The sequence below is a fragment of the Scyliorhinus canicula genome, chromosome 21 (assembly GCF_902713615.1).
Source record: "Scyliorhinus canicula chromosome 21, sScyCan1.1, whole genome shotgun sequence".
Lineage (NCBI taxonomy): Eukaryota > Metazoa > Chordata > Chondrichthyes > Carcharhiniformes > Scyliorhinidae > Scyliorhinus > Scyliorhinus canicula.
In genome coordinates this window covers 64,591,732-64,613,714 of record NC_052166.1, presented here as the reverse complement: position 1 = coordinate 64,613,714, position 21,983 = coordinate 64,591,732, and the positions used below count along the sequence as shown (strand labels likewise).

The window sequence follows — 21,983 nt, the reverse complement described above, 5'->3', positions numbered from 1 at the left end:
GACTATGTCTTCTCTGCCTTGCACTTTTCCCCTTACTTCCTTTTGCTTCTGTCCCTGTTTTACTACCTTCCAACTTCCTGCATCGGTTCCCATCCCCCTGCCACATTAGTTTAAACCCTCCCCAACAGCTCTAGAAAACACCTGCCCCAGGACATCAGTTCCAGTCCTGCCCAGGTGCAGACCGTCCGGTTTGTACTGGTCCCACCTCCCCCAGAACCGGTCCCAATGCCCCAGGAATTTGAATCCCTCCCTCTTGCACCATCTCTTAAGCCACGCATTCCTCCTATCTATCCTGACATTCCTACTCTGACTAGCTCGTGGCACTGGTAGCAATCCTGAGATTACTACCTTTGAGGTCCTACTTTTTAGTTTAACTCCTAACTACCTGAATTCCACTTGTAGGACCTCATCCCGTTTTTTACCTATATCGTTGGTGCCTATGTGCACCATGACAGCTGGCTGTTCACCCCCCCAAAAGAATGTCCTGCAGCCGCTCCGAGACATCTTGACCCTTGCACCAGGGAGGCAACATACCATCCTGGAGTCTCGATTGCGTCCACAGAACCGCCTGTCTATTCCCCTTACGATCGAGGCCCCTATCACTATAGCCCTGCCATTTTTCTTCCTGCCCTGCCGTGCAGCAGAGCCAGCCACGGTGCCATGAACCTGGCCTCTGCTGCCTTCCCCTGGTGAGCCATCTCCCTCAACAGTATCCAAAGTGGTATATCTGTTTTGCAGGGAGATGACCGCAGGGGACACCTGCACTGCCTTCCGACTCTTGCTCTTTCTTTTGGTCACCCATTTTCAATCTCCCTCATTAATTTTCACCTGCGGTGTGACCAACTCGCTAAACGTGCTATCCACGACCACCTCAGCATCGCGGATGCTCCAAAGCGAGTCCATCCACAGCTCCAGAGCCGTCAAGCGGTCTAACAGGAGCTGCAACTGAACACATTTCTTGCACGTGAAAGAGCCAGGGACAGTGGACGTGTCCCTGAGCTCCCACATCGCACACGATAAAGTCCCAGCAGAGGCTAATGATCAGTCACGATAGTGAAGTGGCGGTCATACACGTACTGGTGGAAACGTTTCGCCACACAGACCACTGCCAGGCCCCCCTCCTCGATCTGCGCGTACTTTTTTCCCGCTGCAGTCAATGTGCGGGAGGTGAAAGCTATCGGCCGCTCGGCCCCGTTCTCCATCTTGTGGGACAGGACAACCCCAATACCGTACGTGGATGCATCACGTGACGAGCAAAGGCTTTCCAGGATCATAGTGGGTTAGTAACTCAGACGACGACAATTGTTGTTTTACCTGCCGGAAAGCGGTTTCTTGCGGCTGACCCCAAACCCAGGTGCGATTCTTCTTTAGCAGAAAGTGCAACGGGGCCAGCGTAGTTGCCAGATTGGGGAGGAACTTTCCGTAATAGTTTACGAGGCCGAGAAACGAACGAAGATGCAAAGTATCAGTCGGGGCGGGAGCCTGTTGAATCGCGCGCACCTTCTCTGCGACGGGGTGCAAACCTTCGCGGTCCACCCGATAACCCAGGTAGACTACTTCCTTCGCCTGAAAGACGCACTTTGTGTGACGTAAATGGATTCCAGCCTCCGAAAAGCGTCTAAGGACAGCCTCCAAATTTTCCAAATGTTTCTGCTCCGACATCCCTGTGATCAAAACATCATCTAAGTAGACAGCAACACGCAGTAAACCTCTCAATTCCTTCCATAACGTGTTGAAAAATAGCGCAGCCAGAGGATACCCCAAAGGACAAACGTGTATATTCATACAGGCCCCGGTGTGTATTAATCGTTACATATGGCCGGGAGGCAGGGTCCAGCTTCAACTGTAGGTAGGCTTGACTCGTATCTAATTTTGTGAACGAGATTGCGTCTGCAAGCTTCACGTAGAGATCCTCTATGCGAGGCATTGGGTATCGGTCGAGTCAGGAAGCCGTATTCACTGTAAGTTTATAGTCTCCGCACAAGCGAACTGTGGCATCTGGTAGCTTATGATTGAAATTAAATCAGCACCCATGTAAAACCAGCTCAAAAGTTTTACGTGAGGGATCCCCGGATATACATTTAAGAGCAGGCATTTTGAATAGTTGATGAAAGTGAGCCCTGTCATTGTTTTACTTTTTCCTCCAGTGGTGATGAGCAACCTGGGCTCGTAAGTGGGTTGCATGTGTAGTCCTCCTTCAAGATAGAAATAAGGAATTTTCACGAAATGTGACCGCATAAATAAGATGAAATACATTTAACGCACACTGAATATTTTATAACGAATATAGAAAATGCTGTATCATTCATATATTAATAGAACTGTTATCAACTTCAAATGGTAAAAGCAAAATAAATATTTATGCTTTCTTTTTTATAAATTTAGAGTACCCAATTCATTTTCTCCAATTAAGGGGCAATTTATCATATTCAATTCACCTACCTTGCACATCTTTGGGTTGTGGGGGCTAAATCCACGCAAACATGGGGAGAATGTGCAAACTCCACACGGACAGTGACCCAGAGCTGGGATCGAACCTGGGACCTCAGCACCGTGAGACTGCAGTGCTACCACTGTGCCACCATGCTGCCCAATATTTATGCTTTTGGCACAGAGGGAGCACATGTCCTCAGTCATGTTATGTGTAATTAGCATGTACCTGGGAGGGGAGAGACGACGTGGATAGATACCAGCGGAATGTGGCAACCCTGCAAGTGGGCGACGGTCAACAAAATGTCTCGTGAACCCAGATGGGCCACATGTGGCCCCCGGCCGCAGGTTGCCCACCACTGCTCTACAGCTAAACACCCCTTATTTCACTAAAGCAAGGATTCAGATCCTGGTCTGTATGGCTGTTACAAATTTACTTCCAGTCACTGGGATTCTTCAGTTTTTGCTAACTTTTACAGTGATTGTTATTGTTACCATAGCCTTAATGGGCCCATTGGCCTTTTCTTGACTCTTCTCTGGCTTTCTTTAAGCCTCCCTCTTCCTTCAGTCCACATCTCCATGTTATCCACCCATCTGATTTTTCTTCCTCTCTGTTTTCAACTCTCAATTTATCTTTCCGTTGTTACCAGACAAGGTTGGCTGGTCTGCATTTCAAATGTTTTGTGATATAAATAGAAAATACATTTTCTGCCTTTCTAAAAGTGATGATGTTCTCGGAAGCTTTGCTACTGTGGAAGAATATGTGCAACTTTATCGAATGTTGAGATTTTAGACCCCTCATCTAACTGTTGTTTGTTAGTGGGAAGGAGTGAAATGAACATGCCTTCATTCGGCCCTCTCATCTGGTCGTAAATGTGTTTGCAACCTTGGGACAGTGTTGATCCATTTGGTTCCATAGCACAACAGTCACTGCTGCTGTGGGGATTATTCATCGAGGCTCCGTCTTCTCCGCCTGCGTTGTACCTCGTCCGCTTGGACGTCGCAAATTGGTTGCACCCTATTTCTAATTGAACCTGCCGGGAGGGAAGCCACGTACCCCCTGTCAGACAGCTCTGCCTTCTCAACCTTGCCCCTCGCCTGAGGTGTGCTGATCCTCAGGTTAAACTATCACCAGTCATCTCTTCCCCTCTTCAGGGTCCCATCTGGGACTATGATGCCTTTGCCTTTGCCTGGAGTGGCCTATTCTGTGCTACAACACACTGGTGTACACGGTGCAGAGTGCTATTACACAAACTAAAAGTTTGACCATGGAAATTAACTGGAGTTCAAGTGTACATTTTGAAATAGTGCACACATGCTTGGTTATAAGTTCATGGCAGCTTTATGTAGTATCTTGAACTATTTGTACTTTTAACAGCCCTTATTTGATGAACTTTATTCTTTTGCGTATGTATGAACGTCAATGTGCTCTGGAGAATTGCCAGACAATTAATGATCAATGTGCAATCAATACTTTATTAACCAGTGTATTTCACTGAATTAGGTATGTTCAATGCAATATAAAACACAGTACAAGTATTACAGTTTGCATTGACCAGCATGTTTTCAATATTTTTCTGAAAGTGAGTTGAGAATCCTAGGTTATTAATCTTCAGCAGAACTTGACTTAAGTATGTCAATCTATGCTTGCAACTGGCGAGAATGCAGGGTGTCATGAGACTGCGCCGACAGGAAGGGGCGAGGAAACTGATCTCTGCTATAAGAATGACGTAGATGCCTTCCAGTAATGTGATACTGAAGTCAGCCGGCATTTCAGCAGTGCCTCTGTAGTGGCTGCCTAAGAGAATTAATTTAACTTATTTAAGTTATTTATTTTATATATCTGAATCATACTTTTGACAAAAAAAAGTCAGAATGCTGTGCCTATGTTTAACCGTACCAGTACTGGATAGTTTAGAAAGGGAATTTGAATACTTTGAATCAGGGAGGCTGCCTGCTAAGCTGAAATCTTTGTTCAAGCTCAGCCTTTTCATCCCTTCTCAGGAGTTATCAACCTATCGTCAGTGGAGACAGGTAAGTCATGGTCATAATGCGGTCTGAAGTATTTCAGGTCTTCCGGTATCTTATAATTTCAGGATGATTTTCAACTTTGTGTCCTGTACCCTTTGATGCCTGCTCAGAAAATGCTTCCCAGTTTTTCTCCACATTCAACTTTTTGGCAATACTCATCCGGCTGCCTTCTGAATGACTCACCATGCACTAGCCCGTGGGAGTGGGATAGTCTCCCATTTACAAATTCCTGTTAATCTCACCAGTTCTATGCTGGTTACCGGTAAACTGACTGACGATATCTGAACAAAGACACTTCATTCTGGGTCACTTCCCCAAGTAACGACACTCCCAAAAAGAGAATTCTTGATTAGTTGTGTTTTTTTAAAATTTAGAGTACCCAAATTAGGGTTAGGGTAAGGGTTTTTTCCAATTAAGGGGCAATTTAGCGTGGCCAATCCACCTACCCTGCACATCTTTGGGTTGTGGGGGCGAAACCCACACAAACATGGGAAAATGTGCAAACTCCACACGGACAGTGACCCAGAGCCGGGATTGAACCTGGGACCTCGGCGCCATGTGGCTGCAGGGTTAACCGTGCTGCCCTTTGATTAGTTGGTTAACCTTGCCGCTTACAACGCACAGTATAGTGCATTATTCTGTCCTTGTCTTGTTTTTTCTTATGTGGCTGTAAGAGGGGCTGTTACTGTTAAAATGTTAACGTTGTAATATTACAAACTTGTTATTTTTTAAATTAAGGATTGCTTTTTGGCCAAGGTGGTGCTGAAAATTTGAAAAATATAAATTATTGAGAAGGCACAGCCAGTCTCCTACAGCAAGTTAACTTTGCGGCCGGACACTTGCCCCTGCAATAATGTCCGAGATGAAACTTTCAAAACTTAATTCATAACCAAGGATTTCTGTGTGGCCAAAACACGAGTATTAGGATTGGTCTTGCATTAAAGGGGTTCCTATTAGATTATTATTTTTAACCAGATTTCTTAATAGATTATTGGTATTTTAAATTTTTGCTTTGCTAAAGGAAGATGGATGCTTTCCAATGTGTTGTACCCCGGGCTTCTTACAACTTCACACATTGCTTCTTCAGAAGTCTAGCAGCAAAATAGCTTATTGAATCTTTGAGAATAAACCTGCTTTTACCATGTCAGTGGTACAGGTTGCAGGGCTCTATCTAGCACTGCTACGCGATATTGATGGCTGTTAATGCAAAACATGTTAGCGACACTGTCCTCTTTTTCTACAATGTCCCACGTGCTATCTCATGTGGTCCAATGTAATTCTTGGGAGGATTGTGCTCAGCACATTGCCTGAGTGGTTGAAATTTCAGTTTGCCGTTCAGAATGAAATGGAGAATTACTTCCATGAGGGTCGTCAATATACAATTTTGGAGTCCGGGTGACTTTGTACCTATACATTTGTTTTGAAACAAGGACTACAAAACCTTTAATTATAGTATATCTCCCATTAGCCATGCCTCAAGTTTGTGGAGCAAATGGATAGCTGCCTGGATTCCTGAGTGCTGCAGAGACAGTTCTGCTTACTATCGGCTGACATTGCTTTCAGCTTATTGAGGAACCTGATTCCTACATAGAAAATTTTTGTTGGAGCTTGACCTTTGGTATCAGGTGCAGTGTAATCACAATCCTAACTCTATTTAAAAGTCATGCTCCAAAGTACATCTTGATAAAATACATATTCAAGGGTGGGAGGAAATAAAGGGCAGGGTTCTAAGTTCCCAAGTCCTGAGTGTTGCCCATGGAGAATCGGGACTGGTCTCCGCTGGAAATGGTGCCCCGGTCTGATTCACAGGCCTTAGCCATGCAAGTTTGTGCATTGGCGGAGAACATGTCGGATTCCATTCAAATCCTGGTATTGGGCTGTCATTTTAAGTGGGCGCCCCGATCCCAGCATCCAGTGGCAGGTTCCCCCAACCCCTCATAAAGGAGGATCGTCATCTTTCTATACCCCCCCCCCCCCCCCCCCCCCCAAACCACCACCACAGGAATAGTGGGTTTCTTCATACACGCACACGTGACCCGACCCCTTCAACCACCCCATTATTAGTCCCCCAAGCCCTGGCATTACCAAAAGCGCACTGGCACCTGCACCCTAGCAGTGACACCCTAGCCTGGTGTACCGTGATACAGGAAGTGACTGTTACCTTGTGTTGTGTCAGCTGTGGGTGAACCATTTAAGTTAATCATGCTTTTTGTGACAAATATTGAGACAAAACCTCAAACTATCAATCCTACCCATTGCATTTCAGTGCCTTCTTTTTAATATATATTGCACTAGGTGCATGCATGAACGGTATGAGTATGAGGTGACCAAATTTCATTAATGGCGATCTTGGCTATGTTGGAAAAAGTCGGCTTGGTGTACTTTTTAACGAAAAAAAACTGTTGAGACAGGCTGCCAACTGGAAGTGTCTGCCACTCCTTCAATGCAGGCAGTTGTTCAGGAATGGAGACACAGAATATCTTAACGTCAATCTGTGCTTTATAGTCCGTATGATATACCAGTAGCTTAAATTTGGCTAAGCTGAAAAGGCAGTAATATCTGGTATTTGTGGATTAGCATTTTATTAATCTGCTCATACGAAAGGCAAATAGTTTGTTCTGCAGGACCTTGAAGCAAATCTGTAAAGTAGACATTGAACAAAATTTATCATCATAATAAAAATGATCGTACATATAAACCCTCGGTATCTGACTTTTTTTTAGTTACGAAATGCTCTAAAATGGCAGATGTACAGACTTTGATTTCCCCCCCTTTCAAGATTGCAATCCCCACACAAAATGCCTACACATGAAATGGGATTTTCTGGGGGGGAAAATGGTTTCGCGTCATCCCATTTTTCTATTGCCTAAAATGTTTCTTTTGTCTTTTTTAAAACAGAAAATTGTAAAAGCTGGTGACAAAGACTGTGATGGCCAGCTAGATTTTGAAGAATTTGTTCATTATTTAAAAGATCATGAGAAGAAACTCCGACTGGTTTTCAAAAGCCTGGATAAAAAAAATGATGGTAGGAGCTAAATTGCTGACTCTGCAACTTCATTGTAATTTTAAAAATGCACACGTTAAAGTAAATTGCAAATTCTACATTGCCATTTAAAGCATGGGGTATGACATAGATGTCTTTGTGGTCCTGTAAGAAATGAAGGGCGCGATCCAATGGCCACTTTGCGCCCGAAAAGCAGCTCGCCACGTCGCAACGTGGCTGATAAAAGTAGGGGAGACCCGTTCCCTGGATCTACCCGGCTCGCAAAACCTTGCGCAATCTAAAGTGATCTTGTGAGACCTAAATCTCTCCTATTGTGGGCAGGGTCACCGGGGCACTGCATGTTGGTACGTTGGCGGTGCCAAGCTGGCATTTTGTGTGCCGGTGATCTGGTCAGGGGGGTCGATTGGGGGGGGGGGGGGGGGGTTGAGATCAGGGGTTGCATTGGGAAGCTTCAGAGATCTGGATGCCATTTCAAAACGGTGTCCCGATCTCCTAAACTGAGGAGCTCCTTGGTGTAGAAAACGGGGCTATGTGCGGACTCAGCTGCAAGTTCCCTGCTGAGGTCCCCGATTTAATGTGGGTGGCGTTGTAGAGCTTTGTTGCGAGCGACGGGAAACACGCGGATAAATATGATTGATATGTGACTTTGTTCCCATTTAGCTGAATCGTGCCCATAATTGCCGATTTCATCCATGTTTAGCAGAGAGTGCAATAATTTTTTCTTCTTCTTCTAGGTAAGATTGATGTACAAGAAATCATGCAGTCTCTGTGTGACCTTGGAGTGCACATTTCGGAGCAACAGGCAGAAAAGATCCTGAAACGGTGAGTCATGTTACTTTGAAGAAAAAGTCACTTTTTTAAGTCACTCATTATAAATGTCCTGCACTATTATTACCAATTCACAAAGCTTTCCTTTGAAACTTCCTGTTACGGAATTTATATGCAATTATAGACTTTATTTCTTTCCTTTTCCTTTTCCACACTCTGGCTATACGCCTGCTCTTGCTTGGTTGGAGGTAGATGAAAATAGTCCCACAATAATATAGCCTCACTTTTTTTTTTACTCGTTTGGCATGTGGCCTTTGTCTCTCCATGCATTGAGACTAAAAATTGAACTTTATAGGATTAGAATCAACCTTGAATCCATCCACTCAGTCGCTGGTACTTGATGAAAAGTGCTACTGCGCAGCCTCCTACTGAATGTGTGTTCTAATATCTCCCACCTCTTACTGCTGGAAGCCTTTGGCAGTGTAATTATTCTGTGGCATACTAACATAAAGATGCTTATGTAGTATCTGGAAGTCATATGCTATGTGTATTTTAAAAGTAACAATAGAATTTCAAACCAAAACACATTCGTATTCTTGAATCCCATGATTGCCTCTTTTTTTAAAACACTTTTGACAGGATTGACCAACACGTCCGGTTGAATACTCTGAGCTCAATTTGGCATTCCCTTAATGTTGCTGAGCTGTAATTATGTCGTCTGGAATACTAATTCTTTTCCCCAAAGCAGAGAAAGCCACATTCACTTTTTCTGAGACTGTATCCTCTACAGGGTACTTATCTCTACAGTGACTTGTGAGAAGATGATCTAGTAACTCTGCAAATTACAAGTCGCTATTAATGGATGTGATATTGGGGGAGGTGGCAAAAATAACCTTTAAAACTAAACTTGTTTGTGTTTTAAAAAAAAAAAAATTAGGATAATAGCTTTGCCTCGGGTTTTGTAGTGACGAGGTTGAGGTGGTGCAGCAAAGTGTGTTTGTTCTTTGTCCTCTGTTAAATGTACAAAATGCTTTATCTGTGCTGTTTTCTGCATCTTTTGCTTTCTGTCTTCAGAATTTGGAGAGGGCACCTCTGGGGCCCTATTGTATAGTAAGTACCAGTGTATACCTGTCTACTTTTCCTATCTGCTCCCCTTCATAGAAATTAATAAATGCACATTTTATTTCCATCTTATGCAGCTTCACCCTTCCCTGATTTGTAAGATGGGCTTGAATAACTGTCCTTGCACAAACTCATGAGCCTATAATGCTAGTCAGTTTCATGCTGATAAACCTACCACTCCTATTCCCTCAACAATAGCTTATAACATTTTATTGTTTAAAATACTGGATTCTACCATACGTATGTGCAGATCATAACTGTTACATTAAACAGTAGAGTTCAAACATGTAGCAACCACAATTTAACTTTATGCTTTTGTTTCGCTCTGCTTTTTAAAAAAATAGCATGGACAAAAATGGAACAATGACAATTGACTGGAATGAGTGGCGAGATTATCACCTTCTACATCCAGCGGACAACATTCCTGAAATAATCCTGTACTGGAAGCACTCCACAGTAAGTCCAGCACATAAAGTGTTGAGAGTGACTACCAATGGTTAACAAGCTGTAGTTTAATGTTTTGCCAGCTCAAACACTACTGATCCAATGTCTTGATCTTAACCTCTGTGCGTGTGCTCAAAGTGAGCATGGCACAAGTCTGCAATAAAATCAGTATTGGTAGATGTGTCCATTAATGGTTTAGAACTAACACATTCTCCTTTATCAGTTGTCCTCTCGTATTAATTTGTGCCTTGTGAACTTCATATTTAAACTTGTAAGAATAATATTCCAGATTATATTTGGAATTAAACCTACATCAATCATTGATTAGGCCAAAGTGAGAACAGTTCACCTTTATTTTAGGAAGAATGTTGATGTGGAAAGGATGCAGAAGAGATTCACTGAGATGATCCTAAGGAAGAGACTGGGCTTTAGATATGAAGTGGGGTTAAAGAGAAACTGGGCTGAGCTCTCTTCATTGTCCGGGGGGGGGGGGGGGGAAGAGAGAGAAAGAAGAGAGAGAGAAATAGTTGAGATTTGATGGAGGGATTCAAAATTGAAATTATGAGCTGAATTGGAGGGAAATTATTTCCAGTGATCGGTAATTTGATAATTAGAAGGCGTAAATTGAAAAGCATCACCCAAGGAATGAAGGGAGAATTTAGGAGGTTATTTTTTATATACAGAAGATTGCTAGGAAAAGGAATGCTCCAGCAAATATGTTGGCGGAAACAAAATATTTAATAGTTTACAATGTGGGAATGGGTGATATTTGATTGAAAAAAGTTTAATATGTGGGCTATCGACAAGGGAATGAAACTAAGGGAAATGCTTTCAGATAGCCAGCACAGGTGCAATGGACAAAATGCCTGCTTGTGTGCTGTAACATTCTGTGATGGGTTTCATTTGCTTTTCCTATTCTGATTTTGTGCTCTTGCACAGCTTAATCTAGCCCAGTTGAGCTTTTTCCTCTTTCATTCCAACTTAAACAGCATAGGCAGACTGTTCTGGTTTTTCACTGGAATGAGCTGGTGACTCAATTGATTCGCATTCTTGGCATTGCCTTTTACATCACTTACATACATAGAATTTACAGTGCAGAAGGAGGCCATTCGGCCCATTGGGTCTGCACCGGCTCTTGGAAAGAGCACCCTACCCAAGGTCAACACCTCCACCCTATCCCCATAACCCAGTAACTTCACCCAACACTAAGGGCAATTTATCACCTAACCTGCACATCTTTGGACTGTGGAAGGAAACCGGAGCACCCGGAGGAAACCCACGCACACACGGGGAGGATGTGCAGACTCCGCACAGACAGTGACCCAAGCCGGGAATCGAACCTGGGACCCTGGAGCTGTGAAGCAATTGTGCTATCCACAATGCTACCGTGCTGCTCTCACTTGCTCCTTGGTGACATGTCAGTGTCAGATGTTACAATTTGGCATGTATATTTATTTGCAATAAGTTTGCTTAAAGTAACCCCATTATTGCCAGATAGAAGTCAAAAGGAAGGTAACTATTGGCACGTACAAATTGGCACCATAATTTCTCAATGTTTAAGGTTACATTGGAAAAATCTTTTCACATTTTTTCAATGAATGGGTCATGGGACCCAGTGCCTCATGCAGATTTAACATTGGGCGGTATCAAGCTTGCGTTTGATGGGATACGATAGGTACCCTTTTGTGAAAGATTCTAATTCTCTTTCCCCCAGCCTTTTGTGAAAGATACGTTTGGGGCTCGGTTTAATGCAAAAAAAACAGTCCAATTTTGGGGGCATAAAGAGGGGTGTTTCTTGGGCCTGCAGCGCTGGGAACGACCCCGCAACAGGATTCTGCTGTTTTTTCTGACCTTGGTCAGGAATGCCCCGCCGGGGCTGCATGAGCTCAGCTTGTCAGTACAGGAAGATGACTCACTGATTGGGGCCCCATTTTTAAATGCCTTGGATTGAGCAGCAGATCTCAGTTTAACGGATTTATAGTTTGCATTCAAATCTTTTTGAGAGTAGGAAACAATCTAAAAATCAGTGAAGTTTATTAGTTTGGGTGCTGCCGTCCTTCATTTCATTAACTGGAAAAGATTACTACGTCGATTGCTGTTGCATTTCTGCATTTTCTTTTTAAAGTGGCTAGCTGCAGGAAGTAAAAAGAAAACCTCAACTTGTGTTTCAGATCTTTGACGTAGGTGAGAGTTTGACGATTCCAGATGAGTTCACAGAGGAGGAAAAGAAAACCGGGATGTGGTGGCGACAATTGGTTGCGGGAGGAGGTGCGGGCGCTGTGTCCAGAACATGCACTGCTCCACTTGACAGGCTCAAGGTACTCATGCAGGTGAGTTTCCCCACTTGTTTCACTTTGTTGTAAATATCAGCTGCTTGATTCAACAACCCAGTGTTACAATGCCAGTAGGTGTTATAACTGGATGGGAAGATCCCAGACTGGACCCTGGCTCAAAAGACCACAACTTTTACTTTAAAAAAAAACTTATGAGGAACAGAGTCACAGAACGTTAATTAGTTTTAACAAGAAGAAAAAAACATTTATTAAACATGAAATATTGGATTTTAACACAATATTCCTATATTCTCCTTTAATTGAGCAGTTGCATGCAGGTTTTAAGATTGACACCGATTACAAGTACATCTTGAGCTAAGATTATTTCATTAACACACACACAGTCCCTTTTAAGTACACAAGATGACTGTGGAAAAAGACACTCCTCTCTGAACCCAAGGAAATGTCTGGATTTCTTCTCAAAATCCCAATCTTTTTCAACAATGATTTCCTCCCGCTGCTCCCATAAAGGTTTCACTTTCAGGTTATATACCTCTCCCATCATATTTATTTTGTTTTAAAGGCTTTTACACTAGCTTCGAAGTCCAGCCACAGATTTCCACAAGAATTTCAACCAACGCCTTCCAAATAGCACTGCTGTAGTTATCTTTCTGGCCTCTCCCAATTCAATACCTTTTTAACTCTGACTTTACTGAACCGCAATCTGTTCTGGTTCACCGTTTCCTCTGTTGGGTTAACTCCAAACATCTTGGAAACGTCTCTTCATTTATCTAACTTACTCAACTAGCTGGACTTTAGATTTCCAGCATCTGTTTTCTTTTTTAAAAATAAATTTAGAGTACCCCATTATTATTTTTTTATTTTCAATTAAGGGGCAATTTAGTGTGGCCAATCCACCCACCCTACACATCTTTGGGTTGTGGGGGTGAAACCCACGCAGACGCTGGGAGAATGTGCAAACTCCACACGGACAATGACCCAGAGCCAGGATTCGAACCCGGGTCCTCAGCGTCGTAGTCCCAGTTCTAACCACTGCGACACGTGCCACCCGGCATCTGTTTTCTTAATCATTGCTCCATAATATGGCTTTTCTTCTAGCAAGGCTGAAAGATGCGTCCTCTTTCGCCCTCTAAACCCAGCACAATTGAATCACAGTTGTGATTGAAACCAACCCCGAGACACACACATACCGTTGTCCAGCATGAATCTAACGATAGGTTTTACCCGTCTGGGCACAGAAACATTAATCCACTTAAAACTATCCTTTATTTCTAATGTTTACTAATACAAATGTAAATCCCTTAAAGCTACCTTTATTTTTCTAACACCAGGTCCACAGTGCATTGATAACTCACCAAATACTGGCTTGTTTTTTATTTTTGAGTTAATTAGTGTGTAATATTGACTGATTCAATTACCGACTGTGCAGTTGAGTTTACTCCAAAATTGGATAGTCAAAAGTTTCTAGTCTTCCATTACTTTTTTCTCTCTCCCTTCTTAGTGTATTTGATCCTATAGGGTTCCTGCCACCCAGGTGATTTTCACTTGTGAATCTTAACAGCAATTGTCAACAGGCTGTTCGATCACACGTTGGGGGGGGGGGGGGTTTTGCCTCCCCATGTCGCATGTACTTCCAGCAAAGGTCCCTAAATAGCAATCAGGAGAAGGAACCAGAGCTGAAGGTTTTTTTGCTCTCTTTCTCACTCATCGCCATCTGTGAAACAATGAAGTTATTTGCCACACCTGTGCCAAGCTACATGACATCCGCCAACTTAGCAAAAAACAAGCTGTTTGGAAGAGAAATTCGTAGTAACCGATTACCTGGGTTACCCTCTGTCCTATCAGTCAGATGTTGGAACAAACAATTTCGCAATGAGAAATATGGCTAAGCATGTAGGAAATTTATCATGTGAATATGTATAACTCTTTCGTGAGTTTGTAACTTACACATTTCGTACAGTGGATTCAATTAAAAGTTGATGGTTAATGGTATTCATCTATCACTTTTCTATCTTCAAACTAGTAGAGAACAATCAATGTAATGCAGAGCACTTTTATGCAGTTTAGACCATCTTAAGTAGCATGCTGAAGGTGTCCTTTTAAATGAATTGTTGGAATTTGTAAAGCAGAAATGCCATTTCAGATTGGTTTATTTGTGAATATGAGCAATTCGTCAGTCAAGTAGAAATCAATAGGTGAAATTGCTTTGCTTTTAGCTCAGTAGTGGTTTTTCTGGTTTAAGTGTTAAGAGGATGGAAGACTCTATAAACTGTACAAATGGCTTTCTTTAAATTCTGTGATGGAACAAAGACCGGAGTAACATGGTCTCATGTTTCATTTTTTAAAGTTGCTGTTGACTTGGTCATTCTTCTATCAGCTGTGGTTGACTTGGCATTCTTCCATCAACATTAAAGTAAATTTGACTTTATTGCCTAACCTGAAGAAGGGTTCTTGGAAGAAAGGATTGCCCAACTGATACATATGTTAATGAGTAGTCAGTTTTTTTGCAACAGTCCAAATCAGTTATGTGGCTTCTCCTTCAAAATCTGTTAGCAAATGATAGAAAGGATTGAACATTGGTATAAAATTAACTTTGTTCTTTTTTTAAAAATGCTTTTGAGGACAGGGCCTTATCCATAATAATCTTGTATTCCAAGCATTGATTTCTCTTGTAGGAAAAAGCAAATATAAAATACTCTTGACAAAGCACAGATTCTTTACAGAATCACTTAATTTCATTAAAATAGAAAGGAGCCGCAGAAGTGTGTTTTGCCAATAACTGATGCTTGGTGCATCTGTAAGATTCATCCAAGGGGTTTGAATTATTGGAGACTGAACATTCTTGATTCATGTCAGGAGGCCATTTGATTACTCTTGGCCTTATCTTGCTCATTACATATCCTTCCGACTGGGCATGTGATGGATACCAATTGGGACTCCAGGTTCTTTTGCCTGAAACCTGGGTGTCTAGGTTGAATTTAGCCCCGTCAAGTACCACATGTGGAAAACATTTAATTTGGCACGGGCTGGGGAGCAATCTTCACACCCTTTTGGTCTATGTGTCTCAGGTGACCACACTAGATAAAATTCCCTAGTGGAGGAGCAGTGTTGGAATGGAGTTGAAATTTAGATATTCCAAGATTAGCAATGTTAATTTGGTTATGGGGGTGAATTCAAATCTCTTATCCGTGTTTCCAATAACTGTACACACTGCTCATGTAGGGCATGATGGCTGGTAAATAAAGACGATGTTCATGTGTTCTTACTAAACAGGTTCATGCTTCCAAATCGAACAATATGTGCATTGCGGGAGGATTTAGCCACATGATTAAAGAAGGAGGATTCCGGTCTCTCTGGAGAGGAAATGGAATCAATGCAATCAAAATTGCACCGGAGTCGGCACTCAAATTCATGGCATACGAGCAGGTGAGAAAATGGAGTAGGTGGGAGCGATTAAGGTCATACATTGGAGTTTAGTCAAAAATGATATCAGTAGTTTTACTGACTCCAGGTTTTTGACTCTGCTGTATTAAATATAATCTTGCTAAAGGTTAATGATGAATCTCAGTCAGACTAAGAGAATTTTTAAAAAAAACGTTGAGGAGGACCCAACACTGCGGCTCTACTCCCCCACTATTTGTATTCCCTGTTGCTTTATTTGTCTCATATTCAAACGGTTCAATGTGGCTGTTACTTTAATTGTAAAAATTCTCTTGCAGATAAAGAGATTAATTGGTAGCGACCAGCAGCCTTTGGGAATTCAGGAGCGATTGATTGCAGGATCACTAGCTGGACTAATTGCACAGAGTACTATCTACCCAATGGAGGTAATGAGACTTAATTCGGAGTTATAATCTCCATAAAAATTTACACTTCCATACTTTAAAAGATTTTCTATTTGTGCTTCTGGCTATAATTCTGGGTATTGTTCGCCTTAGGTGTTGAAGACCAGATTGGCGTTACGGAAAACTGGACAGTATTCAGGAATGCTTGACTGCGCGAAGCACATATTTAAGAAGGAGGGTGTTACAGCGTTTTACAAAGGCTATGTTCCTAATATGCTGGGCATCATCCCTTATGCTGGAATAGACTTGGCTATTTATGAGGTGAGTTCCCCAACTTGCATTTTTTTTAACATTAAAAAAGAAAGCTGATTGCAGGACTTCATTTTGTCACTGCGTTTCCACTTGTTGCATTGCAGTTGAGGCTAATATATATGTTAAGTTGATCAGAAACGTTTTTTGTTTTTCTTTAGACTTTGAAGAATTCATGGTTGCAGCGCTACGCCACCGACAGCGTGGATCCCGGGGTCTTTGTTCTTTTGGCTTGTGGCACCGTTTCAAGCACGTGCGGGCAGTTAGCTAGTTACCCATTGGCACTTGTCAGGACCCGAATGCAGGCACAAGGTAACTGTCTGCAATGGCAAAATCCACTTTGATTTTCTTTTGGGGGGAGGGAGGGAGAGTGGAGAAGTAGAGGAGGAGCAGGAGAGAAGTTGGTAACGTACTTGTGAACTAATGGATTCGTCGGCGGAGGGGGAAAGTGACAGATTGGATAGAGTTCAATCCATGAAGTCAATAATAAAAGCAGAAAATACTGGAAAATCGCAGTATATCTGGCAGCATCTGCGGCGAGACCAAACCGAATTAATATCGAGTCCGTGTGACTCTTCAGAGCCTGTAACTGGTTTGTTGTTTGCAGCAAGTATTGGCAGAGCGTTTGTCCGATCTGTCCCCAAAGAGACTTCCACTGTGTATTCTGCATCAACTCCGATTGGCTGAATACTATTAGCATAGTGGTTAGCACTGTAACTTCACAACATCAGGGTCCCATGTTCGATTCCCTGCTGGGTCGCTGTCTGTGTGGATTCTGCATGTCCCCCCCCCCCATGTCTGTGCAGGTTTCCTCCGGGTGCTCTGGTTTCCTCCCACAAGTCCCAAAAGACATGCTGTTGGGTGAATTGGACATTCTGAATTCTCCCTTCGTGTACCCAAACAGGCGCGGAATGTGGCGACTAGGGGATTTTAACTGTAGCTTCATTGCAGTGTTAATGTAAGCCTACTTGTGGCAATAAAGATTATTATATTTATTATAAGTCACTGCAAATTTAACCAAACTCGGCACTCTTTTTGAAAAAACATTTCCCCCTTGACTTTCCTTGTGAAGATTTGTGCTGGGTTGTATTTTTTGATGATTGCGGCGGGCCTGTTACGCTCTCTCAAGTGGCAATTCACGTGGGAGCCTATAGAATGATTTTTTTAAAACCATAGGGTGATTCATTGCCAAGCCCGTCATATGCCTGTACACATTGTTACAGAGAAATAGCCAGCATTCACAGCTCTGATTGTTCGCATGTGATCTCTGAGCCAAAGGCTGATTGTAGCAATCTTAAACTATTGTCCCAGCTGACGTCAGCCAGTTCTGCTCAGAGCAGGATCTACACCTGGGACTCTACTGCCCTGTTGTTTAGTAGCTCATACTGCAGCATGTTTACCTAATCAGCAATTGGGGAAGATCTTGGGCAAATCTTTAATTAGTATTTCCAGTCACATGGCATTAATGGTAAGATATGTTTCACAGTATTAGATTTGAAATCCATCTTTTGGTCTGAAGCTACTTTCTGACCTATTGGGTTTGTGCTGCTTGAATTAATCTATAATTCAATATATATTTGCCTCAAATAAATAATATCCATTTATTTTCCCCTTTAAGCTACCACTGTCGGAGCACCTCAGCATACAATGCTTGGACTCTTCAGACACATTCTGAGCACGGAAGGAGCAATTGGACTGTACCGGGGTTTAGCACCAAATTTCATGAAGGTTATTCCTGCTGTGAGCATTAGCTACGTGGTGTATGAAAACCTGAAGATGACCCTCGGTGTCACATCACGATGAGACTTGGAAAAGTGACTCTAAGCTTTTTAATCTTGGGTGATCATCCTGGGGTTTTAACCACCTCATTCTGTGAATGTCATAAAACACTAGCTAAGTAAGGACGCAGTGGGGAAGAGGGTTAAAGGGACCATTCCCCCAACACGCCAGCAGATTTAATTTCTGATTAGCCTTTCATAATTTTTGTCAAAAGCTGTTGAGATGAAGTCCTGAGTCCTTGATTGGGCCATTTTGTGCAGAGTTGTCACCGTTTCACCTTATCAGTTGTATCATCAATCAGTCAATGGCCACTTTGGAGCTTCTTAATTGTTACATGACGTGATTGCAAATATCCATGTAGAAATTGCTGTTGGCAATAATTAGAGTGAATGCTTACAATGCAATATGGCGGTCTGTCTGCTGATTTAACAGTGGCACTGCCCTAATTTTCAAATAAGTGGGTTAATGCTCCTGTTAAAATCGCAAATAGAGGAATATTATGGGAGTGCTTTTAAGCATTCACTAGTATTGCAAACCGCCATTGGTGTCTTGGAATCGAGAAATCATTTTTGTTTTAATGAACAAGTTTGCATCTGAAGAATTCTAATTTCACAGTTATCAAATGTTAGTGTGCCCCTGTGTTTCCCTTTGATTTGTAACTGACATGCACAGCTGGAAAGCTCCAGAAAATATTCTGATCTTGTTAATTTTGGAGACAAAAGCAAACTCATTCTTTTGTCCCACTTGCACATTTCCTGATGTTAATTTTATTACAGAGTTTGGTTTTATCATGTGGTTCAGATGTAAACTGGGTATTTATGTTATTTATTGTTCACAAGTTTTCAAAAGGCTTATAATCTGTGATAGCGGAGGCTTAATCTCCTGGTGAAGGAACCAAATATTAGGTACATATAAGATTCTGTTAGACCATCATGAGTGAAGTCAAACCCAGTGATGGCCATTGAAGTTTGTAAGACATCTCCTTCACAATTTGTGGTTGGGGATGGTCAACTATTGTCTTAATAGAAACCTGAAATGATCATCTTACATTTAGAAAGGGATAAAATTATTTATTTTTATACACCTTGCAGTGCTAACCAGATATTTATTAATGAATGTGACCTAAATGAGGGCAGTGTGTGTGTGTGTGTGTTGCTGTCATTTGCACGTCCTATAAATTAACTCTTTGTTTTGTATGGGTTTCAAAGCTTTTCAAAGCCCTTTCTAATGTGTGGAGACAATGGTTAACTTTAGTCATTAGCCTTTTTATTTTAAATTCCAGACTTTTTTCTTTGGCTCAGATGGGGATTGAAAGGAATAAAAAGTACATGTACGGCACAGGCCAGCTTACTGCTTTGAGACATGGCATATCCCAATGTAGCAGACTTTTGGGTAAAGTAGTTGAAAGGTTGCAAGACACAAGGCCCTAACTTCAGTTCGATAATCACAAAGTTGAGCCACTTTATTAATATTGTTATTTATTTAAAATGAAAGCATTTAATATTCTGACTTTAAGGGCGGCACGGTGGCACAGTGGTTAACACTGCTGCCCACGGCGCTGAGTACCTGGGTTAAATCCCAGCCCCGGGCCTCTGTCAGTGTGGAGTTTGCACATTCTCCCCGTGTCTGCGTGGGTTTCACCCCCACAACCCAAAGATGGGCAGGGTAGGTGAATTGGCCACGTTAAATTGCCCCTTAACTGGGAAAAAATATATAATTGGGTACTCTAAATTCATGAAAAAAAACAGATCTTGTGAAGCGGAATTGCAAATGTACTCCTGCCTATCTGAAGATTTGTGAATCTTTAAAGGCAAGCATGAAAATTCCATGCTATGTTGTTAGGCCTGATCTGATCCAGTCTGCTTTGATGGAAAAGCATATTTTTTTAAAGGGGGAGGGGTTGAGAGAGTGTGTTGAGAGGAGGATGTTGGGACGGGTGGGATAGTGGCAGTGGGGGTGTGGGGGTGCCTGGGGAGTGGTAGAAGGCAAGGTGATTTGAAAGTGTTGAAGGATGTTGTGAACCTCGGGGGAGGGTATTGGGCTGGGTCTAGGCCTGTGGCTCCTGGTGAGTGGAGAGGTTTATGATGTTTCATGGTGAGGTGGACCTGCATGAATTGAGGTTGCATCTCTGTCCGGTGAAATGCAGATTACAGCAGTTGTCTTGAGCTTCTTTAGCAGGACTGGTCCTTGCTCATTTGTGCGTGCTGAGAACTGGGAAGTTGGGGAGTGTATGGCTTGTGCTGTACTTGAGCAAAAGTTCTGTACAGTTCAAACTGTTAAGTATTGTTTCGGCAGCAATGTAGTCTTTTCAACAGGTTGAAATCCTTGTGGTGATCCTGTTTTTAAAAAGGGGCAGTAACTTGCTCTTCACTTACTGAACAGAGTTATCATTTTAGAACTACAGACTGAAAATCTTCAAGTGTTTAGCGTTGGCTACTGTGTGCTGCAGGCTGAATTTTAAGGCGTCTTTCTCCCACCCCCTCCCCCACCCCTAATTTATGTATTTATTTTGGAAGTTTGTAAAAACTACGTTGTGTGTAACTTTAGTTGTAAATGTTTTTGTAATGACTAAACTAAAAAAAAAAAGAAAAAAATCTGACCTAGAGCATGGCCTGGTCTCTGCCTTGTGTAGTGTGTTTCCGTTCTGGCTGTTTATGCACCGAGGTTGATTGGGTGTGAAGCTGCTGCCCTAAAACGTTCTGGAGGGATGTGCAGGGCATTCGCCCCATTTATTTTTGTAAAAGAAAACCGCTTCCTACTGCACTCTGGAAGTGGGCTATGGATTGTCTGCATAAAACCTGCGGACAGTCTACCTAATCTGACACGCAACCCTGGAAGCTGCACTATTTACACTTTCTTGGAGGAAGGGAGCAAGTGAATTGACTGGCTTTCTGTTTTACACAATGGGTGATTTCCTCACAACCATGTAGTCAGATCGAATGAAATGTTATTTTACTGGGACCAGAAGGTGTCATTCTGTTGGAGGATTATTTTCATGTTGTCAATCAGTTGATCATGTGAATGCAGTTTATTTTAACGTGTGAATGCTTTGTTAAAAAAAAACAAAACTGTTTATTAAAAGCAAGACTTGGTGATTGATGGAGGTGGATTGAAAATACTCGCCCTGTGCCCCAGGGTCTGTGAACCGATTGTTGGTTTGTTTTCAAAGCCTTATAGCGTAAAGTGCCTCTGCAGATCCTGATGTATATGTTTTCCCTGTTTGGGGACTGTGCTGTGAGCCCTCTTCTGTTGGTGCGGTATCTCCAGAGGACAGGTCCAAATGTTCTGTAATGCTGCCGTTTAGCTCGAGCCTTTACTTCATAACTTAAATAAGGTTCCTGTTTATTTAGGGAATTTGCAGTGGAACCTGATTTGCCAAAGGCAGCCTGTAATTAGTTTATTAAATAATGAAATACAAGTTGTGCAGAATCAATGCAAGCAATGTTCTGTGTGTTCTTGTTTGTGTTGTAGAGCAAGACTGATGATCAACCCTTTATGTACTTGCGTTCGAATAGGGAACAGTCTTCTAATAAAGTTATTTCTATGCGAATAAACTTTGCTGGTGTCATTCATGCTGTGTTTGTATAAAGTGTCTACCAGAGCATGCTATAATGTGAAAAATGCACTGAGTTTATAGACTAGAGTGTCCCAGTCTTGGTGCCCAATCTGATGAGTTAGCTAAATTGCCTTTGATGCTTCTGCACCAGAATAGGGAGGAGTTAATAGTTGACCAGGATTTCTGCTTTTGGGGCAGTGGCGAAGGAGACCATTCAGCCCATCTACGAATGAGCAACTCTCATTGTGCCCTTTCTCCTCATCACTTTGCTTCTTTGACTAATTTCTTTAATTTCTGTGCCCTCTCATTCTTGATCCTTTCACAAGTGGGAGCAGCTTCTTCATATACTCTGTCCAGGCTCCTTATGATTTTGATTGCCTCTGTCAAATTTCCTCTCTGCCTCCTTTAATCTGAGGGAAACAATTCTAAGTTCTACGTTCTATCAATCTCCGTTCATAATG

At 42.3% G+C, this 21,983-nt stretch overlaps 1 protein-coding gene across 5 annotated transcripts in view; it reads left to right on the top strand.

The window, feature by feature from the left end:
* The window catches only part of slc25a25b (solute carrier family 25 member 25b), a 66,215-nt gene extending 44,695 nt beyond the window's left edge, over positions 1-21,520 (top strand). For 2 of the 5 annotated variants that reach the window (XM_038781591.1, XM_038781593.1), the window contains exons 2-11: positions 7,360-7,486; positions 8,200-8,287; positions 9,308-9,343; positions 9,700-9,811; positions 11,971-12,129; positions 15,367-15,519; positions 15,813-15,920; positions 16,032-16,199; positions 16,349-16,499; positions 17,806-21,520. In XM_038781591.1, the coding sequence (XP_038637519.1) occupies positions 7,360-7,486; positions 8,200-8,287; positions 9,308-9,343; positions 9,700-9,811; positions 11,971-12,129; positions 15,367-15,519; positions 15,813-15,920; positions 16,032-16,199; positions 16,349-16,499; positions 17,806-17,990 (1,287 nt within the window). In that variant the 3' untranslated portion in view covers positions 17,991-21,520. Of the gene's footprint in view, positions 1-3,989; positions 4,465-7,359; positions 7,487-8,199; positions 8,288-9,307; positions 9,344-9,699; positions 9,812-11,970; positions 12,130-15,366; positions 15,520-15,812; positions 15,921-16,031; positions 16,200-16,348; positions 16,500-17,805 lie in introns of those variants that run through there. The other 3 variants (XM_038781595.1, XM_038781596.1, XM_038781594.1) reach the window with 3 other exon arrangements.
* The last annotated feature ends 463 nt before the right edge of the window (positions 21,521-21,983 follow it).